This window comes from Sarcophilus harrisii, chromosome 3 (genome assembly GCF_902635505.1).
Source record: "Sarcophilus harrisii chromosome 3, mSarHar1.11, whole genome shotgun sequence".
Classification (NCBI taxonomy): domain Eukaryota; kingdom Metazoa; phylum Chordata; class Mammalia; order Dasyuromorphia; family Dasyuridae; genus Sarcophilus; species Sarcophilus harrisii.
The window spans coordinates 151606823-151629451 of NC_045428.1; the positions used below are offsets into that span (position 1 = coordinate 151606823).

The 22629-nt window shown below is 36.0% G+C and overlaps 1 protein-coding gene across 5 annotated transcripts in view; it reads left to right on the forward strand.

Moving 5' to 3' along the window:
* The first annotated feature begins 11789 nt into the window (after nt 1–11789).
* TPP2 (tripeptidyl peptidase 2) overlaps nt 11790–22629 on the forward strand; it is an 84207-nt gene continuing 73367 nt past the window's right edge. For 3 of the 5 annotated variants that reach the window (XM_031958634.1, XM_031958635.1, XM_031958637.1), the window contains exons 1-2: nt 11959–12123; nt 20696–20824. In XM_031958634.1, the coding sequence (XP_031814494.1) occupies nt 11959–12123; nt 20696–20824 (294 nt within the window). Of the gene's footprint in view, nt 12124–20695; nt 20825–22629 lie in introns of all 5 variants that reach the window. The other 2 variants (XM_031958633.1, XM_031958638.1) reach the window with 1 other exon arrangement.

A 22629-nucleotide genomic window follows, 5' to 3' on the forward strand; every position in this document is an offset into this window, starting at 1 on the left:
GTTGACTAGTTTCAGACCAATGTTCTCACAAGCTTATAAAAATAATTTTGGATCCCAATGGTCATCCAATGTGTTAGCTATCCCTCCCAACTTTGTGTCTTCTGCACATGTGATAAGCTTTTATCTAAGTCATTCAGAACTTCCTCTATGAAGACTTCCAAACCAATACTACCTATTTCCAATCATCATATTTACCATGACAGTCCCCGGAAATACATGTAAATGCTTATCTATATTTATATTGCATATTATTAGAAATCTAATTAGCATTAGAAAGTCTCTATGGCAAGGATCAGTCTTTTATCTTTATTAACACTATAGTGCTTATTTATTGCAATGTGCTATTCACTATGCCTTTAATAAATATTAACTAACAAATGTTAACACAAACAGGTAGAGGTGTTTGGGGTGAACCTAACTAATATAAAATGAGTTATCTGAATCACTATCAGGTAAAGGGAAATTATTTCAAACTATTCATCATAATTCAAAGCAGCCAAGCCAAATAGCTGACTACATATAGAGAATAGTGACTGGGTTTTACTGCTTTTTATCCTGTGTTTTATTTTCTTTTTTGGAAAAAAAATTTCAGCAAATTGATAATATTAAATATCTAATCATCTCACTGGATTGGGGAATTTGACTTTAAGCAAGATAATGTTTGATTAATGGATCCATTAATAATTTTATTTTATTTATATTATTACATTTTTAAATATAAGACAAAGAACATAGTTAATAGTTTCCCTAATAAATGTTTTATTGGCATTTTAGCTTAGTTTTCTTTAAAGATAGATTCTAAAGCCTGGATTCAGAAAAGTTCAGAAAACTCTGTGTGCTACTAAAGAATAAACTATATCCCCCAGGACCTCTTCTCACTCCACTGAGGGGATTTTCTATGTGTAGAACTACATTTATTCTCTTACCAGTAAAGAAAAACAAAATAACCCAGAGTGCCTGAGTTTATGACATATATTCATTCAAATGAATGTTATAATGTGGATTCAAATAGGCATTTTTCATCTATTTGGTCTTTCTCATATGGATAGACAGGCCAAACTCTTTTGAATGGCATAGATCTCTTCCAGGAAGTTCTGAAATGTTCTGGCACTAGATGCAACTAGCACAGTGTTAACTATTTTTAAAAGGACATCTGAAAGACTTCATCATTTGCAGTGAATCTCTGTTCAACTTTTTGCACTGAATTTCCTCAATTACATTAGCAAACACCTTTGGAAAGCACATCTCTGTTTTTTGCCTCACCTCATGTTTTTAATCAAAAATAACTTCTATTGTTATATATTTCAAAGAATTTTGAACTGTTTTAATGTATGAATGAGACAACTTGTTGGATGAGAACCATTGAGCATTTTGTTCTACTTAATCAGTTGCTTTTTCAAACCTAGAAACAATAAGCACAATGGGATTTTATGTTTTCTACCTTAGTTGGATAGTTGAGTTGTTGATGACAGCAAATTTTTGTGGTATAAACAAGCCATGGCCTGAACCTATAGAAATTCCTTGCTGTTAGACTATGCTTAGACACAGGGAATTATTATACAAACTCTCTTTGATGTTTCTGAGAACTGGGAAATTGAGGGTGTGGCCTGTATTATTTGCTTGATTTTCTGCACAATACAAAGGTAGGCATTTAATAAGTGTTGGTCGTGACATTGGTTGTTATATTATTCTGTTTGCTAACCAACAAATATTTGAGAACAAGATGATATACAAAAATCATCAGGTATCATATATATGTTAAAAATGTACTTTAGTAGCAATGAAACTATCAATAATGCTAGAGTCTGACAGGATTTTTGAGTTGTTTCATGCTGAGGAATCCACAGGATTCTTCCTTCAGCCTGTAGTTTATTTACTTCATATTTTATTTAAGTAAGTTTTTAATTTTCTTCAAAGTTTTACTCAATTTTGCTTTTAGGATTTATTCTGTTGTTTTAGCTACTTTTTAATCTTTGGCATCTTAGTTTTTTTTCCCTTTGAATTCTGTCAATTTTTAGTCTTTCCTGTATCTTTTTTATAGCTATCATCAAGTTTCTATTGCAGGGTTACTTCAGCATATTTGTCTTAGGAAACAGAATTCTCATTCTTTAGTAACCTCTGGGGAACTGAAATGGTCTCACCTGATTTTCCAGTTCCCTTTTCCTCAAGCTTGATTCTTGGGTATGAGTACTTTCAATTTGCCTGATTCTTCCTTTTGCTCTCTATATTTTCTTCCCAATGGTTGGGAATGATTAGTATTTGCTATTTTTCTTTTTTTCTGGTGATAAAGGTGGGATATTGCTTAAGCAAATCAACTGAATCATTTCATCCCACTTAAGACAAGTGTTAAGATGCTCTAATACCTAAATAAATTGAGAATAGGATTAAATAATCTCAATCATAAACAAGTTTCAATGATAGGTTTTAGACTAAGTGAAAAAGAGTTTTGGAGCTAAAGTGATATTACATAGGAATCAGTTCAGATTGGCTAAGGGAACTGGGTCCTATTCAAAACAGGGTTCATCTATGAAACATCAAGCTAATTTAGAAATAGGATTATTCCATAGATTTGAATGAATCTGATGGAAAAGCCTTGGTCTAAGTTTCTATCCTCCCCTTTCTCTCCTTTGGCAGGAAGACTACCTTGCAAGCTCTAAAGAATTAACCAGATTTCAGATTTCCCACAGATGTTCTAGTAGCACAGCATGGAGTCAGGTGTCCACATCATCTGAGAGCAGTGTCTTCCCTGGAAGTCAAGGATTGATGGGACATATCCATGGCCCCACAAGGAACCCAGGAAAGATACTATGCCATTTCTAAGAGGAATTTACTGAGCACCGTACAAGGGGGAAAAAAGACTTCCACCAGTTAGGAACTTTGAGTTACTTGCCACGGGTGCTTAGCTTGATCCCAGATTCCCTGAACTCTGTATGTATAGACTGGAAAAAATCAGACTTTTGGGGTAGGGAACCTTTTTAGGCCAACTCTTTTTTGTTATATCACCTTAGTAAAGTTCCCTCTTCTGAAAAAGCTCCTGAAATCTGGCTGACAAAATTGATAATAGTGGGAGGCACTCTGATAGGAGCTTTGGGATAGAGCACTGGAGAAAAAATCCCTCAAGCACAGGCCCTAGTCCATTGAGAGGATATATAGCCAAGTCCCACAGACCTTAAGAGAAAAGGAAGCTGGGATAGTAACTTCTGGACATGTATTACTGGAATGCAGTAAAGGGAGTGTTCAGGGAGTCATTCAGCTGCAGAGGAGCCTGCCCTAGTCTGGCACTGGGCATAAGAATAGTAGTTTATATTGACTGTTGTCAGCTTTTAAAAGCCGGGGAGTAGGGAGAAAATGTCAAGTGAAGAGGTTCTTGCTTGTCCCATGGGCCTTAACATTTGAGAGATGTATTTTTAAGAAACAATGAAGTATTTTCAACTTTATAAACAAGTTGGGTTTTTTTTATTGTGTAGTTGATAGTGGGGATTTTACATTTTTTATATATGTTACACATATGCACATATATATATAATAAATTATTTCCCTGTGTGCCTATAACTGGGTGTTTGCTGCCATTTTATACTCTCATTTGCATGAAAGCTGAAGCAAGAAGAAAGCACACAATATTTCCTGCATAATTAGTGATACAAATTGATAGCAATTTTAGAAATTTGTGGTAAAATTATAAGTGAATAAATCTTTTATAAAGCAATCTAAAAAATAAATGTATAAAACTGATGACTTTTGACCCAGCGATCCCAGTAGTCAGATTATAACCCAAAGATGTTAACAAAGGCGGAAAAAAGGCCTTGCTACACACACAAAAAAAAGTTTATAGAAGTTTTATGTTCTAGTGAAAAACTAGAAATAACTTCTATGCTCCAATGACTGGGAAATGGATAAATTGGGGAATACCAATAAGAAAAAACCTTACAGTGGCATAAGAAATGTCAAACATTAAAAATATAAATATGGAAGACTTTTATTAGGTGATACAGAACAAATACAGAAGCACAGTTACGAAATAAAACTATGCAAAAATCGTAAATATATATAAAATAACAAAATCTCATAAAAATGTACATGCAAATAAGGTTTAGTATTGTAAATTTAGTACAGGAAGAACCTCAGAGGTCAATTTAGTTTAATTGTCTCATTTTATAGATGAATAGAGATCCAAAAAAAAGTATTTTCCCAAGACCACACAGATAAAAGGGAATAGACTTTTGGAGACCTCTGCCTTCAAGTCCTGTACTCTAGAAATCATTGTAAATATGTATGAAGATTTCTTATACTTACCTATTCAGGACCCCATAATCCAAACAACACTGTGAGGTTGCAGAACTGCTAGGGGATATATATTTGATTCCAAAATCAAAATCAAAACACATAGACCCTTCCCCCTCAATTCTGGACAAAGCTTTCAAACGATCTGCCCCATTTTTAAGAATTGCTATCTCATTTCCAAAATACATTGAGAACTGATTCAAACATATAAAAATACAAATGGTCAAAGGATATGAATAAACAATTTTCAGATGAAAAAATTAAAGCCATTTCTAGTCATATGAAAAAAATGTTCTAAATCACTTATTAGAAAAATGCAAATTAAACTCCTTAGTACCACCTCACACCTCTCAGATTGGCCAATGACAGGAAAAGATAATGCTAAATGCTAGAGGGGATTTGGAAAAACTGGGACACTAATACATTGTTGTAAGATGTAAGTTGTAAGATGATCCAACTATTCTGAAGAACAATTTGGGACTACACTCAAAGGACTATAAAATTGCATAGCTTAGATCCAGCAGTCTCACTATCCTAAAGAGATAATATTAAGAGGAAAAGACCTCACATGTGCAAAAATGATTGTAGGACCTCTTTTTGTAATGCCAAGGAACGAGAAATTGAGTGGATGCCTATCAGTTGGGGAATAGTTGAATAAGTTATGGTACATGAATCTATGGGGTAATGGAATGTTATTGCTCCGTAAAAAAGGATAAGCAGGCTGATCTCAAAAAAGCCTGGAAATCCCTACATAAAGTGATACTGAAACAGGAGAACATTGTACATTAGGTGATAATCAACTATGATGAACTTGATTTTCCATTCAACAAGATGATTCAAGGCAATTCCTATAGACTTGGATTGGAAATTTCAATCTCATCCAGAGAGAGAACTTGTGGAGGTTAAATGTGGATCAAAGCATTGTATTTTGACCATAATAATTCTTTCTTGTGGTTTTTCTTATCCCCTTTTGGTTTTATTTTTCTTGCACAAGACAAATACAGAAACATATTTAAAAGGATTGCGAATATTTGGTCTATATCAGATTTCTTGTTGTCCTGGGGAGGGGGAGAGATAAGAGAGGAAGAAGAATTTCAAACACAAAGTCTTACAAAAATGAATGTTGAAAACTATATATATATTTGGAAAAATATTGAAAAAAGATTGCCATGCTTCTAAATTCCTGACTAAAGATGTGCTTGGTGAATATAAAAGAATAGAAATCCTAAAGATCTATTGCATATATAAATAAATTAATATCACAGAATGGCAAATGTCATTGCTATTTTTGTCATATACTTTTTTGTTAAACTAATAGTTTGAAGTTTATGATTTTACATATTCTTTTATTTGAATGTTTGGGCTTGGTGATATTCATTAAACTTAAATAATTTAGTCACACATTCTGAGGATGAGACAAAAGCATTCTGGAGGAAGAATTTACATTACTTAATGACTAGTAAACTGGAAGGCTAGAGAACAAAGATGACTGAAAACTTTGGGACTGTATGAAGAAGAAAATAAAAGAACCACTACATTAGAAATGTCAGAAAGAGGAGTTGACTTGGGATAAAACATGATGGATATCATTTTTTTGATATATTAGGTCTGAGGTAATGGTACAAAATACAAATTGAAATATCCAGAAGGCAGAAGGAAATATGAGGCTAGTCATTAAAAGTTACTGAGAGTCACTTGTAATGTTCGGGCTAGCTTTCTGGAGGTCCTTCAGATGGGCCTTGGTCTCAGCAGGATAGACATCACAAGAATGGTCAGGAATATAGTCTACTCTTTATTCTGGCCCAGTCTTGATCTTAGTAGAGGAGTGCAGGAACCAGGAGAGCCATCAGGAGGATGGTCAAAAATGGAATGTCTCATTTCCAGTCCTTCTCAGACCTTAAATGCCTTGGTATGATTACATCATTACAGCATACTGAATATGTGTGAACTAGAGAACCATTACTAAGTATATATGTGAACTACAGAACCATCATCTCATCAATTCCACTGAGTTAACACCTTGCTGTAAGTATCCTTGTTTTAAATATACTTCACCAGAATTCTGGCCATCTATAGTCACTCACAGAGATGATACATAGGTTTTAGAACTTGAAGGGACCTTAGAAATCTACTATATAGTCTAATGACCTCAATTTATAGATGAGAAAATGCAAAATTGTTAAGTAGGTTCACATAAGCAGTAGCAGAACTGTGGTTCAAATCTAGATTATACACAGAAGTGAAAAGGAAACAAGTATTTAAGTGGCAACTGTGTGCCCAGTACTATACTGAGTGCTTTACAAATATAATATCATCATCATAATGAAAGACAAATGCTGTCAAATATCAAGATAGTTTTTATCCAATTTTAAAATGAGAGAATTGGACTAAATTACTCTGTCCTATTTCTCCTATCAAGATCATCTAATCCAAGTCCCTCATTTTAAAACTGAAAGGCTCAGAAGGCTAAATAAAGAATTCAAAGTCATACATGTAATTGGCATCAGAGAATTTGAACACTGGTCCTATGACTCCAGAAACTTCAGTCCCTTCTAACTCAAACATCCTGTATAAAAACCCTTCTGGTTATGAACCTGAACCTAAAAGACTGACAAATACTATATGTTAATGTACAGAACAGAATATATCAACAAAGCATAGACTATGCATTTTGAAATATTCAGAATTAAGTAATAGTTCTTTTCCTGAAATATAGTTTTAAGCCTTTTCATTAATTGTGTTCAAATACATTTGTTTAATTAATATGACTTTCAAAATAAAAACAGAATATTGAAAAAGTGATGGTAATATGTTTTATACAAACTCAAAAATAATAAACAAAAAGATACCAAATCAAAGCCCACATGAATATATGTTAGTTTCTAATAGTGAGTGTCAAAACTTTCAAGATTTACATAAAAAAGGGAAAAGGACCCACATGTGGCAAGGAACTGGAAATTGAGTGGCTATCCATCAATTGGAGAATAGATGAATTATGAATGCAATGCAATGTTATTATTCTATAAGAAATGATGAACAGACTGACTCTAGCAAAGTCCTACATGAATTGATGCTAAGTGAAGTGAGCAGAACCAGGAGAACATTGTACACAGCAACAGCAAGATTGTATGTAGACTTATAATGGAGAACCTTCTGCATCCAAAGAGAAAACTATGGAGACTGAATATGGATGAAAGGATAGTATTTTCACTTTGTTATTGTTTGCTTGTGGGTTTTTTTTCCATGTTTTTTTCTTTCACCTTTTGATCTGATTTTTATTATGCAGTATGATGAATATGGAAAATCTTGAAAAGAAATGCAGAAAAACCCTTTCAAGATTTAGCCTTAAAATAGAAACTAATTCATTATTTCTTTTTTTTTTTGGGGGGGGGGAGAGTAAGTCTTCAAATCAGTAGTAGAATTTCAAAGGACTCTTGCACAATTTAGGTGTTTAGAAACAATCTATATACATAAATCATTTGTAGCACATATATTCATATTTATTAAAGAAATGATTCATGAAATACTTCAGAAATATATGTAAAAGCTTTGAAAATTTGTTAATTGTATTGGCTTTTGGGGTGAGCCAGCAGTCTTGATAGGGGAAATAATAGAAGACGACCAGCAAGTCTGACTCTATATTTCCTTTTTTTTGAACACCAGAGTATAGCTCATTCTCTGTCACATAACCAATCCTTACCTCCTTTAGAATGATAGTTATGTTGACTATCCCTACCCTGTTCTGCTCCTCTCTTGCCCTGTGGTTTCTAGTTTGTGTATTTTTTCATTCCCTTTTTTGAGGCATTGCTTTGCTGCATTATAATGCCACACAACTTTTTTACCTTTTCTATAATCTTCAATTTTTTTTGGAAGCAATAAGGATTAAGTGACTTGCCTAGGGTCACACAGCTAGTAAGTGTCTGAGGCTGAATTTAAACTCAGGTCCTCTTGAATTCCATGCTCTCATCTACTGTACTACCTACTCCACTGCTTTTTAAAATTTTCAGGCATTATTAAGTTTGCTTAATAGTAGGCATGTAACATAAAACAGTACAAATTACTAACCAACATAAATTTGGCTAAATATTTATAGGTTCTCCTTAGGTTGCCCCAAATAGGTCTGTGTCTTACAAGCATAAGTGCATGCATGTGCACACACACATACACACACACACATACAGAGATATCACCACTTCTATTTTTTTCAATCTCTTAACTCTGTCCAGACTAGATTCTGTCCTCAACATTCAACCTAAAATGCTCTCTCCAAAATTATTAACAATCTCTTAATTGCTGATTCTAATAATTTTTCCTCAATCCACATACCTCTCGATTTTTGAAAAGTGACACTGTCAGTTACCTTTTTCTTAATACTCTCTTCTCCAGAGGATCTCCTGACTGTCCTATTTAACTCACCACTCTTCTGTCTCCTTTGCTGGATCTTCACCAAGCTGGGACTATCCCTTAGGAAACCTGGGTGCTCTTTTCTCACTGCACACTTTTTCATTTAGTGATCTCATCATCTCCTATGGATTCAATTATTAACTCTATACTAATGACTCGCAAATCTATTTATCCAGCCCTAAACCTCTCTGCTAATCTCCAGTTTCTATTCTCCATTTGTCTAAGGGCCTCAGAACTAGATGTGCTGTAGACATCTTAAGCAAATGTCTAAAACTGAACTCATTATCTCTCCCCTTATACTTTCCCCTTCAGTCTTTGTGTCATCCTTGATTCCTTAATTTCTCTTGCTTTCCATCTCCCATCTTTTGCCCAGACTAGTAGATTTTACCTTTATAAAAATCTCTCAAATACATCCCCTTCTTTTCTTTGACACTATCACCAATCAGGTCCTTCACATCACACCTAACCTATTTCAATAACCTGTTGGTTGACCTGTCCATTACAATATTCAACTTTAGTCCATCAAACTGTCAAAGTGATCTTTCTAAAGCACAAACTTGATCATGCTGCTCCTCTGTTCAGTAAATTCCACTGGCTCTCTATTACCTCCAGGAGCAAATACAAAACTTCTATTTGATATTCAAATCCCTTTATAATTTTTTCCTATCTCCATGACTCTACCACTAATCTTCTTCCAACTTACTCTGTGATCCAGTGACACTGGTCTCCTTGCTACCCCTTATACTAGATACTCTTATCTCCTGTGTGTATTTTTACTGCTTGTATCTCAAGCTTTGTAATTCTCTTTTCTTATCTGTCCCTTCTGACTTCAAGCCCAGGCTAAAATCACATTTTATACTGAAAATCTTGCTCCACACACCCTCCCCCTTACTGCCTCTCCTTTGTTGAACATCTCCAGTTTATCTTCCATTTTTTTTTTTATTTGGATAGTTGTTTACATGCTGCAAACATTAGACTATGAACTCCTTGAGGGTAAGAGCTAGTGTTTTTTGCTTTTCCTTGAATCTCCAGTACTTAGCTCAGTGCCTGGCACATGGCAGGCATTTAATGTATAACTATTAACTGACTGACAAAACTTGTAGTTAGGAAAACCTGTATTCAAATTCTGCTAGATGTGTGACCTTTGAAAAATTACTTAAACTTCATATGGTTCTTAGCAATTCACAGTTGTGAAGATAAAATGAGATGATCACATCTAAAGTGCTTTGAAGATCTTCAAATGCTATATAAATGTTGGCCACAAAGATCTCCCAAGCTCACAGATGGAAAAAACAAGGACTCCAGTGTTAAGTAAATTTCCCCAAGGACTATCAGTTAATCATGACTTAGCCAAGATGAAGACTCCTGCCTTTCCCCCACTATACTAGGATGCCTCTCTATTAGCTTGTGTTGCCTCTTTATTAACTTGTTCTTCTCTTGATGATTTAATGAATTCAATTCCAATAAGTGAAGTATCTACTATAGGCAAAAACTATAAGTTGAGAGAAAATGGTTGGTTGTCCTTTGTTCTGGAAGAGAACCAAAATAATACTAATATGTTACAATTGATCGCAGGATGTCCAACTGTGGCTGATTAGACCTATGAGACCTCCAAATACTCTGCCACAAGTGGGACACCAAACAGTCCACATGAACATTTGGGGTAGCTTCTCTAACTTTGCACAACTCACATCTTTCTTCTGGGCTAATTCAATTCTGCTTTTAAACACACCTGCACTCAAACAGGACCAAAAGCAATTTACCTTCTGATCAAGTCACTCCCCCTTTTACACAATAAATTCCAATGGCCTATCACTTCCAGGGGAAAAGACAAAACTTCCAGTTTGGCATTCAAAGCCGGGTACAGTATAGCTTGGAGGCTTGCTCCCCAAAACATAACTATTGGACCAGTGGCACTAGCCTCCTGGATGTCCCATTAAGAAGACTCTCCATTTCTCCACTCCAAACATTTTCTCTCTCTCTCCTCCACACATACAACTAATCTCTTGGATTGCCTTTAAGAGCCTATTAAAAAGCCATTTTCTATAAGAAGCCTCCCCTAACCGCTCTTAATTCCTGCGTTTTCCTTCTTTTAGTTATTTCCCACTTTTCTTGCGTAGTTCTTGACTTCCCCTTTAGATGCAAGCACATAGTAGAGTGCCTGGCACAGGTTAGGCGCTTGCTTAAGTTAAATTAAGTTAAGTGAAATTAAATGAATGAAATTAATGAAATGAAATTCATGAAACAAGTGAAAGTGACATTTAAGAGCTGAAGTCGGCTTTGAACCCACAACTTAAGATACAAAAGCCGGTGTTTTTACAATATCCACAACTTACAAAAGAAGCAACTGGGGTCTGTCTTGGTTCTTGGACACCAAAAGTCTGTGTTTTACACCCACCCACCCCCCTCATTTTATAAATGAGAAATCGGTATTATATGTGCACGTGCCCACACACTACGCTACTTAATTTTACAAAGGATTCACGGAGGCTCAGAGGGACTCTTCCCGCTTTAGAAACACGAGATTTTAAGACGAATGAATTTGAAAACTGTCATACGAGTCCAGGGCTTCCCGGAGAAAAGTTTGGTTGTGGCGAAATGGGGGGAGGGGAAGTATGGGGAGACAGACGGACACGGAGACCGAGACTCGAGCTCGCGCGCACCTATCCTGGGGCCCTGTCCTGCTCCCTCCAGAACTCAGCGCTGAGGACCGAGGTTTCAGGCCCGAAAGCCACCTTCGCTGCTTCCAGAATGTCGAAGCTCAATTCTAGCTTTTAGAGGGTTGACAGACTAGCCCGAAATTAATCCAGCCAACGTCTTAGCTCACGTCAAAATGACTTGCCGGGAATCTTCAAAGGTTCTCTTAGGACAGCACTTTTCTAGGAGACCAAGTCTCCTGAAGGGCCCTCGGGCTTCGTCTCCGTACCCAAGGAGGTAGGTTCCGAGACACTCTCTTCTTTCTTGTTTCCCCTCCCCCCCCAGCGGTAGGCATGGAAACGTTCTGGATGACGCAACACGTAGACGCGTGTCGCCCTTTGCTTGCGTGACCGCCGGCAATTGGCTGTTTCGACGGCGGGGTCCCGCCTCTTGGCGGCGTCGCAGTCTCGCGCTCTTCCCCGCGCGCCCCTGCATGGAAGGGACTGGCTGGCCAGCCGGGGGCCTCGTACTTCCCGCCTCCTCTCTCCGCCCCCTTCCCCAGCCGCAGGGTGTCCTCGAGCTCCTCCGCGCGCCGCCTGGCAGTTTGCCTTGTCCTCGTCCTCGCACCTCCTATCCATGGCCACCGCCGCGACCGAGGAGCCGTTCCCCTTTCACGGGCTTCTCCCGAAAAAGGAGACTGGGGCCGCCTCGTTTCTCGCCCGCTACCCGGAGTATGATGGGCGAGGGGTGCTCATCGCCGTGTTGGACACCGGGGTAGACCCGGGGGCGCAGGGCATGCAGGTGAGGGAGCTTCGGAGGCCGCGGCCCCGGGGATGGGGACGCTGGAGGCCCGGCGCAACGAGGGGAGGGGCTCTCGGGGAATGGAAGATGGGAACGCGGCCTCTCCGGCGCAGCCGAGGCTGCTGGGGTCGCTGCCGCCGTGTGCGGAAGGAGGGGAGGACTAGATCGCGCGCAGAGCCGAGGGTGGGGACTGACCCTCGCGCGCATGCCGTGGGTTCGGGGGCGGGGGGGGGGGGCGGGAATGTCCGAGGCTCTTGGGAGAAGAAGGGGGAGAGGAGGGCCGGAGGGTGCACTTCAAATAGACAATAGCGTTGTAGCGGGCCCTGCAGGTTCTTGTTGACTTGTGCCCAAGGGCTACCACCTCTCCTTGCCTGGTGACCCTCTCTGCATGAACCCTTTGGACTATATAAATAATCTGGGTTTCTGCTTTTTTCAGTGCCCGATTACTGGGAATGGGGAGAATCGTTTTGAATGGGTAATCCAGGGGAAAACTATATTTTTGAAGTTCCTGGTTTTTATTAGTGTGGTTTTGCATGGGGTGAGGGAGTTTTTAAAGGTGGTTTGCATTTATTATCAAAACGAGATTTCCATTAAGTTATCTTTAGTGGAGGCGCGAATTTTAGACAGCTTCCGGAAAGTTCCCCAAGTGTAGTTTTGTCCTTTTTTTTTTTTTTTTTAAATAAATCTAGTGCTTTCCTTTTTTCTATGGTCTGTTTCGAATCTGTATTGCATGAGATAAAATGGCGAAATAAAATGAAGTTACTACAAATTGTGCTGTTTTACTTGAGGATAAGTTGAGTCAGGTTTTAGTTATTGTTTTAACGTGGGGAAGAAGTTGTTTTAAATAATTGTTTAAAAAGTTTATTATGCCAACTGATAAATCTTTAGAGAAAAGATAGAATTCCAGTGAAAGAATTTCTCATATTTATTATAGTTACAAACATTCTGACTTTTAAAAGGCATTTAAAGTTTACAGAGAGCTCTGGGATTTGTTGATCAGTAATACTATTAAGATCAGAATTTGGGCATTGGGATAGCTAGCTTTTTTTTTTTTTTTTTCCTTTTTCCTTAAGATCCACTGGGAAAAGAACAGACTTTTAACCCGCTTACAAGAACTGACTAAATATGCTCGGATTGATTATTCTATTAGTTGGCATTCCTTCCAGACGGTGTATTCTTGCTACTTCATATCGTTTACTTAACTTTTGTTTCAAAGATAGGTGAACTTCTGGTTTCCTTAACTAGTTCTTAAGGACTCTACACTAATATTGTTCTATCGGCTGTTAAATATGCTGTCAGCTTGGGTGATTTGCAGTACTTGAAAAGAAAATCTTGCTGAAATGTAGTCCAGATTTTTTTTTTTTTTTTTTTTTTTTTTTTTTTTTGGTGAGTGGACTTGTAACTGAATATTGTTCCTTCAACGATTTTCTAGCGTTTTGATCTGGTATCTTTGGTAAGAGTAAAGAGTGAAAGTTTAGGTAGTAAGCAGCAGCATTCTTTGAGTCTTAGCTCTTGGATATGCAGCTCTTTATGAGCTTCCTCACTAGGAAGCAATGTGGCTTATTGGACAGCACGCCTGACCAGGAATCAGAACACCTGAGTTCTAATCCAACCTGATACACTTGTGTGTGTATCCTGGACAAGTTACTTACACAGGTGTGTGACCCTGGACAAGTTACTTAACTTAATATCAGTTTCCTCCTTTGTAAGATAAGGTGAATGAATATCTCTTACCTCACAATTGTGGTTAAGATAAATGAACTATTATTTTTAAAGTGCTTTGCAATCCTTAAAGCTCTGTTTTTAGAACAAAGAATTCTAAAACTTTACTTTTTATGTGATTTCTGCTATTTTGGGGTCTCAGATCTTTCGGCTGTAAAATGAAGTTTTTAAACAGGATTTTATTTTTGAGGTCCTTTCCAGTTCTGTACAATCCTGTGATCCTAATGATTCTCCAAGTATAATGGTAGGAGTTACTGTTAATATCTAAGAGTACTGCAGATTTTTGAAAGGTCTGTTAAAGGATTTAGTATTTCACAATTGCCTTAACACTAAATTTAAAAAAAAAAAAAAAAACTTCAGAAATCACTTCCTTAATATTCTCATTGAGAATTTGAGTCTTCACATTAGCTTTTATGAATTTTATATTAAAGGCTAATAAAGTTCACTGGTTAGCTTGTCGTATAAGTGTATCAAAAAGCTTAAGAAATGAAAATCTTTAGAAGCCACTATAATATGGTATTTTTCTAACTCCTTAGAATGTAAAACTCTCCAGGGCAAAGAATTGAATTTTTTTAAACTTTATATCTCCATACAATTCTTTGCACTTTGTAAGTGCATAATAAATGTTTATTGAGATAAATGAATACAAAAATGTACCTGTCCATCAAATTTTTCTTTTTTCTTTTTCCCCCCACAAAACAACAATATTGTTTTCATCCCTAGGATTGCTTTGAAAATTAATTAGAGGTAAGGATTAAATTATATGTGAGCTTTTAAAGTGCTCAAGAATAATATCATATAATCACTTATTTTTTTAAGTAGTAGAATTTATTGACAGACTTACTGTAGGTCTTAAACATATCCTCAGTTTCAGTGTCATTGGATTATACACTAGATATATTAACATAATTAATAAATAATAACCTGATAGATAACATGATGAAATCAAATGTAAATCTAAACCTGCATCTTCTAGGAACATTCATATTGTGATATTTAAAGATCTGTCAAAGGAAAAATTAAGTCAGTAAGTAAAAAATCTATACAAAGCAATTTCTGGGGCCAACATCAGGCTAGGCATTCTTTTTTTTTTTTAATAGCCTTTTATTTACAGGATATATGCATGGGTAACTTTACAGCATTAACAATTGCCAAACCTCTTGTTCCAATTTTTCACCTCTTACCCCCCCACCCCCTCCCCTAGATGGCAGGATGACCAGTAGATGTTAAATACATTAAAATATAAATTAGATACACAATAAGTATACATGACCAAAACGTTATTTTGCTGTACAAAAAGAATCAGACTCTGAAATATTGTACAATTAGCTTGTGAAGGAAATCAAAAATGCAGGTGGGCATAAATATAGGGATTGGGAATTCAATGTAATGCTTTTTAGTCATCTCCCAGAGTTCTTTTTCTGGGCATAGCTGGTTCAGTTCATTACTGCTCCATTGGAAATGATTTGGTTGATCTCGTTGCTGAGGATGGCCTGGTCCATCAGAACTGGTCATCATATAGTATTGTTGTTGAAGTATATAATGAGCTCCTGGTCCTGCTCATTTCACTCAGCATCAGTTCATGTAAGTCTCTCCAGGCCTTTCTGAAATTATCCTGTTGGTCATTTCTTACAGAACAGTAATATTCCATAATATTCATATACCATAATTTATTCAGCCATTCTCCAACTGATGGACATCAGGCTAGGCATTCTACAGAAATAATATTGAAGGAAGGGAGGGTAAGGTAAAGGGGGGAGTGCATTCTAGTCATGAGTGACAGATTGTACAAAAGAACTAAGAATATTACCTATGAAGAAGAACAAGTAAGTTAATTTGATTAGAACATGGACTGTTTAAGTATGATAAGCCCAAGAAAGTAGACTAGAATAGATTTGAAGAACTTTAAAATTGAAACTGGAATTTATATCTTTGAATAAGGAGGGAAGCCACTGAAATTTATTGAGCAGGATGTGATATGGTCAGGATTGTGCAGTTTGGCACCTCTGGTGTGGATTGGAGAGCAGAGAGGCAAGAGAGCAATTAGACTATTTAAGTTTAAGGTGATAGGGACCTAACGAACAGTAGCTTGTGAGTGGAAAGAAGGAAGAGAGGTAAGAAATGTTGTGGCAAGTCAGCCAGACTTGGCAACTTATTTGGAATACAAGGGTTCAGAATGGTGACTTGATGATCACAAAGATTGCAGACCTTTGTTTTACTAGAAGAATGCAGCCACACTCAACAGAAAAATACGAAATTTACAAAAGGAATGGTTTGGGAGGAAAAGATAATGAATTCTGTTTTGGGCATGTTGAGTTTGAGACGTCTTAAAATGTCAAATTAATAATTTGACATAATAATGTCAAATAGGGAATTTACAATGTATTATTAAAGTAGTTTTCAGGAGATTGGGTTAGCTATAAAAATCTGGTAGTAATCTACATGTAGGTTATAGTTGAATCCATGAGACTTGATAAAATCATTTTGTAAAGAAATTTGAGTAATTTACAGTGTTATCTTCCAAATATGGAATTTTTGCTACTTAGACATTTTAAAAGTGTTTTTGTTTTTGCTTCTAAATTGAAAATATAAGGAAATATATCGCATAGGAAAATATTAGAGTAGGCAAGGATGTGGTATATTCAGGAAGACCAAAAATTGGAAGAACAAAGAATCTTAAGGAAAGGCATTAGTAATTCTGTTTTTTGAAAATGAGAATCTAATGTTAACACCGTACATTTTGTTCTTTCTTCCTGGCACAGTTTTCCTTATAGTGAATCTTCTGATTTTTTTTTTTTTCCTTTTTTGGGGGTGTGTGGGGTGTGGTGGGATGGGACAGGACTGAGGCAGTTGGAGTTAGGTGACTTGCCCAGGGTCACACAGCTAGGAAGTATTAAGTGTCTAAGATCAGATTTAAACTCAGGTTATCCTGATTTAGGGGCTGGTGCTCTAGGCACTACACCAACTAGCTGCTCTAATCTTCTGTCATTTTTAGGAGGAAAGGTGTTGGAATCTTTACAAAGTGTTAAGCCATTAGAGTTGATGAGAAACAATAATTATCTAATTTAGCATGGTTCAATATGATTGATTTGATCTTAGAAGGAGATATTTTGGGCCAGAACTTGAAACAAGGTACTAAGTACAACTGATGGAAACAATGCTTGTGTTCACACCTTTAGAGCTCATAAGTATCTAAGTACTCGATGGAGTTCACACATTTGGGAGATTTCAGGCTTAGTATGAGATATCCGAATTCACACCTCCCTTAGGGCCAGAGAGCACTCCGGGAGATAACCCAGAATCCCTCTCTCTCCAGAAGGAGGAGTTAACCATATACAGGAAAACTCTCTCAAGCAAGAAATAGAACAACTGAAGAGAAGAAAAGAAATACAAATTTTTAATCATCAAGTATTTGAATCCTTACTATAAATTGTTTGGCTTTTAAAATGCTTCACAATCTGATTTCTTCCAACCTTTCTAGTCTTCTTGCAACTTTGTCTCTTCCACTTACAATCCAGTGACATTGACCTTCTTGCTACTCCTCATAAAGTACATTCCATCTCTTGACTAGACATTTTCATTGGTATCTCTCCAAGCTTGGAATTCTCTTTTTATTTTGATCTCTGGCTTCTCTGACTTCCTTTTGTAAGAAGCCTTTAGGAATTTCCCTAAATGCTACTTCCATCCCGCTATGATTATGAACAACTCCTTGATAGGAATTTTTTTTCCTTTCCTTGTGTATCCAGGAATAGGTATTTGCTATGATTGTTGACTAGATTTGATAATACTTTGGAGAAGATATATGCATAAATAAATACAAAATCATACACAAAACCAATTCTATATGCTGAAAAGGTTAGCTTTCAGAAGCATGAAGAATAATGTATTATTAAAAGCTTACAGAATGAAGTGGGACCAGAGTTAGGTAGGATTTAGATAGAGGAACAGAGATTATATTCCAGAATTAGGGAAGGCTGGTATTATTCTAAGATAAGGAAGCTAAAGTGGCACATTCTTGGAAGTGAGACCAACTTGATTAGAATGCAAGGTGTATGCAGAGAAACAGAAGTTAGATTAGGTAGAGACCCATTGTGACAGAATTTAATCTCTTATTTTCAGTTAAATATTTCTTGGGATTTATAAACCTGGATTAATATTAGTAGTAGTTAACTAGTATTAAAATTGACCAGAAAATTCTAGATGACAGTCTTAGAAAAGGAAAAAAAAATTGCCTTTTGAGTGGTTGAAAGTCACTGATAACTACTTGTCATTAATTGATAATTGTTGTGACAAATTAGTTTTTTCCAAGTTTTGCAAGAATTTTTGAGATTTTGTATTTAGCGTGGTGCTTTTTATAAAGTTGAAAATAAAACCTTCCAAATATAACATGATGTTAAACTTAAGAGAAATGTCTTTAAAACAAACAAACAAAAAAAAAAAAACCTCTTTCAAATACTTGCCAGTGTTAAAGTGGAAAGAAAATTAGTGTTGGAATTAGAAGATAAAGTTTAAAATTTTACCTGTAACTTGTTTTGTATATTTGCCTGTCTCAACTTTCAATTCTAAATCTAGGATTTTTGTGAATATTTGGCCTTTTTCTTTGACAGATATTAAAAACTTTAAAAAGAATTCAACATTGATTTAGGGAGGAAAACAATAGCACCTCACTTGGAGGGGGGAAGGCCTTGACAAAAACCCCAAAGTAAGGTCCTGAGTAGTGAAAATGGATACCACAAAATATAGGGACTAGAGCTTAAGTGCTTGATTCAAAGAAGAACTTCTCAAGCCCTATCACTAAGAGCTAATTTATAGTTTAAACATAATTTTAAATAAAGTTTTTAGAGTATTAAATTCAGAAGTTCATTATATAATCTATGTTCTTAGATGATGAATAAGAAAATGTAAAAACTACTTTCAACTTATCAAAGCAAACATAAATCAACTCTTAAATCTAAGTCACCTAGGGAAATGAATCTATTTATGGGAAGTTAGATTACCCACAACTTTTCAGGAATTCCTTTATTTGCATAATAGCAAATAGTTATGTAACTTTTAAAGTTCACATAGCACTTGTATTATTTTGTTTGTCACATAGCACATAAAACACTATTGTGAAATTAATATAACTATTTGACACATGAAGAAAGAAGCTCAGAGAGATTAAGTGATTTCCCCTATTATTAAAAAGACTTCGGATTCTCCTGGCTTGCACATCGATACTCTACACACATTACCAGTGTTACCTCTTATAATAAGATATACCCATGAGCATTTGCAATGAAATTCTGTATAAATAAAGACTATGTGGGAAAAGAACCACTGAAACAAACTTCATTCACACTACTGCTTATAAGGTTTTCTTCTTGGGAGTAATCACATCTGCTTTGCCCGGGATACATTTTCTAAACTCTAGTTCACCAGGAGTACTGGACAGGACTGTATGACTGATAAGGCAAAGAATGATAAGCATTTTTTAAAATGTTGTGGGAACTCTTTTTTCTACATTATATGTATAACAAGCAAATAATTTTTACCATGTTCATTTAGCATGTGCTCTAAACTGTATCCATCTGAATTTCTTGGAAGCTATCACATCTTAGCTTCCCCCCCCCCCCCCCCCCCCAACCACACCCCCATTACCATTCCATTCAAAGTCTACAAATATAAAAACTCATAATGGAGCCATGCTGTGTGTAGAGTGGATACTATTTCCTCTGATTTATTAATATTTTTCTTTCAGCTGGGTCTGGTTTCAATAATACGATTATTGTGGAATATTACTGTTTTTATCCACCAAGCATAGTATATAATCCCCGTGCCATTCAATTATTGCTAACTCAGGCAGTCTCTGAAACATGACTTTATATGAATATAAACAGGTGTCTGGAGGCACATCTTTCTACGGAGGCACATCCCTTTTTGACACTTGATTGCCATACTCCCTCTGCCACCATAAGGAACTCTCCTATCAACAATGGTTTGGATGGGGTTTAGGTTTGGATGACATCCTCTTCCCCACCCAATTTAGAGGGGAATTCTCTTGAGGATAAAAAGGATTTCCTTCATCCAGTTATTGGTTGAGACTGTTCCCTAGCATCCCAAGTTCTCAGATTGAAACTCAGATCAAGTGTTCTCCTGGATCCAAAGGGAAAATGTATTTAGCTATCCTATTGCATTGTCTCTGGGGGGGGGGGGGGGGGAACACTATTCTTAACTTTAAACAGGAATTGAGACAGACTTTTAGAAAGTAACCTTTTTGTAGGTTGACGGCCAATATGGATGGGGAATCTTAATTCAAATATATCCCTCAGTAGTTAATGTTGTTTTTGAACCAATCTATTATATCCTTAATAAATTATTCATTCTCTTTCATTCCATCTTTCTCTTTTTTAAAGTAGTATTTTGTTTTTCCAATTACATGTAAAAGACAGTGTTTAATATTCATTTTTTGTAAAAACAAATTCTTTCCTCCTTTCTTCAGTAAAGCAGTAAGTACTTCTGTAAAGACAGTAAGCAAATTCATATAGGTATTTCCATTTTAGTCATGTTATAAAAGAACAAACAGATTGAAAAAAATTACAGGGTCCTGTCTTTCATATTATACTAGTTCAAAGTCTTACTTGCAAAAGCAAGTCTATGCAATAAACTTACTCAGTAATATTTTTATGGTTATTGAATAGTAGTTTGGGTGTGTTGGTCTTTTTTACTTAATAGTGTTATCTTTTTTTAATTCAGTTATAAGGATCCTGGTTTCTTGAATTGTTTTCTCATTATATGATATCTTAAGTATGTAATACAGTCATTTCTCCACTAAAAGCTTCAATTCATAAAAATTATTTCTTTTTTTCAGATTACTACTGATGGGAAACCTAAAATCATTGATATCATAGATACAACAGGAAGTGGAGATGTGAATACTTCTACAATAGTAGAATCAAAAGATGGGGAAATTGTTGGGCTTTCAGGAAGAACTCTTAAGGTAATACTTATTTGTTGTTACTATTACTTCTTCATGTTATATTTTTAGTGTCCTTATAATCTCACTTCAGACGATCTTTGGAATGATGATGATAATAGCATTTTTATAATGTTTTAAAGTTTGTAAAATGCTTTGCAAATCTCATTTTATCATCACAACAACCTTGGGAAAGATAGGTGCCATTATTATCTCTATTTTATAAGTAAGGAAACTAAAGCAGAGGTTGTGACTTGGCCAGTTCGGGAAAGACAACATGAAAAAAAAGTAGTGCTTGAACTGAGCATTAAAGGAAGTTAGGGATACTATATAGAAATGAGGGGGAGGAGGGAGTTAACAGGCATGGAAAGGTGGCTAGTGCAAAGGTATGAAGAGAGTACCACAATAATTCCAATAACCATACCTACCTTAACAAAACTCTCAGCCCTAATCGTAACCATCATGGGCATCTTAATCGCAATAGAACTTAACACCCTGACAAACAAAATACCAATCAAACCCCTAATCCATACACACAACTTCTCGAACATACTAGGATATTTCACACATATCTTCCACCGACTAAAACCCCAAGCAAGTCTACAATAGGCCAACACATTGCTACCATACAAATGTTGCATTGTACGGAAAGAATTGAAAGAAGTATAGTTTTGTTAAACTGGGGATGGGGAATGATATAAAATCAAATTGGAAAGATAAGCTCTGAAGGGCTTCAGAAACATAACAAGAGAAGTTTATATTTTTTCCTAGAGACAATTAGAATTGTAGACCCTGGATGGAGTTTTAGTAGGTGAGTGTTGTGGTCATTTTGGCATCTGGATGGAGGACAGATTGAAGTTAGTACAAGACAATTAGGGCATTGGCAGTAGTCAATGCACGTGGTAATGTGATAATGAGGGCCTGAATTATAAACTAGTAGCTGTGAGAGTAAAGAGAGGAGGAGTTGGATATAATATGTATAACCTGTGGATATAGTAACAGCAAGATTGCATTACCGATTGGATCCATGGAAAGAGAATGAGAAGTCTAAGATAATATTACAAATCTGAGAGGTGAATATAGTAACTTAGAGATTGAAGGATTTAAAAGAGAAGGGGGAAAAAAAGTTAAGCAAATTTAGCATCAGAAAATTCTGACATTTTTCTATTGTGTTTGCTACCATTATTTCTTCTCAAGAAAGGAGGGAATCACTTCTTTTTTTCAAGCAGTGTGCTGTACTTCTCACTTTCCTCCAGTCAGCCATATTATTCATTTAGGATTTTCATAAGCTGTATTACTCATAAGTTAATGTTCTTAACTTCTTGAGACCAAGAGTAATCTTTACAGTTTTTTGTTTTTAGCATAATCAATTACTACTTGATAGTTGATCATAGATTCTTTGAGGTCCCTTTTAACTGTAGCTCTTTCTGGCTTTAATGTGTTTATTTGTTAAATGATTGTCTTGCATATAATAATTTTGAAATGGCAAACTGAAGAATAAGAAAGGTGTTAAATGTAGAGAAAATGACATGTAACACTAAAGGGAAAGACTAAACCATGTTCATTATTTTAAGGATTCAGGAAAATTTAGGGGCTAGCTTATATAAAGTAATGAAATTGATTCCACAAATAATAATGGTTTAACTTCTCATCCAAAGAATACAAGACATGTATCTACCTCATTACCATTCTGTGGCCTCTCTTTGATCAGTTCTGAAAAGTTGTACATATGGGTAGTTTACGCTAAGGTAGGACTGGTTCCAGATAGCACAAAAATTTTGGGATTTTTGCAACTTCATATGACATAGAAAAAAGTGATCTGAAGTATT